Raw genomic sequence first — 2,082 nt, 5'->3', positions numbered from 1 at the left:
CAAAATATGTACTGAATTTACTTCTACAGTAAGTTTAATTGACCAAACTGAACAATTGAGACCGCTAGGATTCCAGTGCGTCAAGGTGGCATCCGCGGGCCGGAGAGCTTCGTGTCCCCTCTCAGTAGTCTCTCTTGCATAAACGTAGCTCCTGCAGAGATGAGGCGTGGGCGCGAATCAGGGATAGCATGGAAGACTTGTGCTAATTATTGTAGCATACGTCAAGCCAAAGCAGCCTGTTATGCTGCGATGGAGTGAAAGTCAGATTTGGAAAGTTGTAACTGGACACCCACAAGCTGCGCAGCCTGGGCATGCGCTCCACACAACGCAACTGATTCTCGGATACAGAAAATAAACGGAGCTCTTCCAGCTGTAACGGCAAGTCCGGGTAATTCACCTTCTGAACGCATCTAACGGAGTCTCCTGACATGAGTTCCGACATCTTCTCTCCACCTCCTCCATTACGCTGGGCTGAGCCTCCCTAAGGTACAAGCAGTGTGCTTTGGGATCGCCGCGCGGATCGCCCAGAAAGTTCATTCGTCATTTGCCTGTATAAGGAACCTGCTAAGTTCAAGGAATACAACCTCCGTACTATCGGCAGAATTAGTACGGCAATGGGTAGGGCCAGCTTCACGGAGGTACCTGGACAATGCTTTTACAGCTCCTGGTAGGAAGGCAAAGCATTGCCTGCAATGCATGCCTGCACGGCGGTATGGCCTACACTGGGTCTCGCGGTCTCGCGGTCGTCGAGCTCCTGTAATCTAACAAATGAATCTCGGAAAAACGGACGTACCGGGTGTAACTGTGAATACGTAGCAATGTTGCGGGATTACATTCTCAATATGGCCGCAGGGGCGATGGCCCCTTACGGGTGCAAAGAGTAGGCAAACCCGCAACACTGCTGCGCACCCACAGTTACACCCGGTACTTTCTGGACGACCCTTATTTTTGCTTTGCGCTTTACATAGTCAAGGTTCCTGCGTACCGCAGCGCCGGGCAGTACACGCCGCCGCCGGACTTTACGCCCCACTCGTCCCCTCATTCCGTATTTTGACTACCGACAGGCCAGCCGTGACCAGGCAAGGCAAGGCAGGCAGGTGGGTACCACCACCACCACCACCACCACCACCACACCACTGCAGCGCAGCGTCGGCAGAGAATCGCCCCGCCGCCGCCGTTCCGTCCCACCGAAAGTTTCATGACGGCAAACAGAAGGCCAAGGGTTGGAGAGGGACTGCCTGCCGCCCTCTCCCGCCGCCGCCGCCACTGCCGCCGGCTCCACGCAGTCCCGCTGCCGCCCCTGCCCCCGTCCCGTTGCGGCAGAGGAATTTCCCCGCGGCCCGCCACCGCGCCGCGCCCCGGCACGCGGTGTGCCCCGGCTGCCGTGGCACTGCCGGGGCGCGGTACCGGATTACGAGTTCCATTCCATCTGCCCTGAAGTATGCGTTGATTCCATATTCATGCCGGGCCGGGGCCGGGCCGGGGCTGCGGGCCCCCACCTCGGCAGGCCGTACGTTTGAGGCGCCGCCGCCGCACGGCGCGCCGCGGAATGAGCCAATATTTCAGGCGACCGTTCCTAAAGCCGCCCGCGCAGCCCCAGCCGGGGGGCGCCTTAGGCCTTAGGACCTACCGCCTACACTGCGACTCGTTTGTCTCCTTGGCGCGAGGGTTGCGCATTCCGATTGGACTGATAGTCCCGTTTCTGACCTAGTGTCGTGGAGGAGTCCATACTTTCAGACGGTAACAGGGTAACTCCCCCCGGCCGTTTTCGTACCTACGACAACTCGCACCCTGTCATTTTGTCAAAAAGAAGTTTGAAACAGTGATTATTGGTACCCAGACATGTCGCACCCAAATACTTGCTTTTTTGGTCAATTACATGTATGTGTTGCTTCTGGTGTAGAAGTTTCCTTAGCTCTAACAGAACGTAAACAAAGCATTTTCAACGATGTTTTGTCATCAAATTCTCACGAAGTTTTACTATTATTTCATTGTATACATGACAATGACTAGCTACTGTTTTACAGTGGCGGATTAAGGTCCGTCTGACAGGGGGGGGGGGATGCACTGTCGGTTGCCTAC

General features: G+C 55.9%; 1 protein-coding gene across 1 annotated transcript in view; it reads left to right on the top strand.

The window, feature by feature from the left end:
• The first annotated feature begins 1,842 nt into the window (after positions 1-1,842).
• Positions 1,843-2,082, top strand: part of LOC113217762 (uncharacterized) — a 54,437-nt gene continuing 54,197 nt past the window's right edge. The window contains exon 1 of the mRNA XM_052266017.1: positions 1,843-1,927. Within this exon, the coding sequence (XP_052121977.1) occupies positions 1,843-1,927 (85 nt within the window). The remainder of the gene's footprint in view (positions 1,928-2,082) is intronic.

The sequence above is a fragment of the Frankliniella occidentalis genome, unplaced genomic scaffold, assembly GCF_000697945.3.
Source record: "Frankliniella occidentalis isolate FOCC.00 unplaced genomic scaffold, Focc_3.1 Scaffold34, whole genome shotgun sequence".
In the NCBI taxonomy this organism is placed as follows: Eukaryota; Metazoa; Arthropoda; class Insecta; order Thysanoptera; family Thripidae; genus Frankliniella; species Frankliniella occidentalis.
Note: the sequence above shows the minus strand (reverse complement) of the source record. Positions and strands in the feature narration are given on the sequence as shown.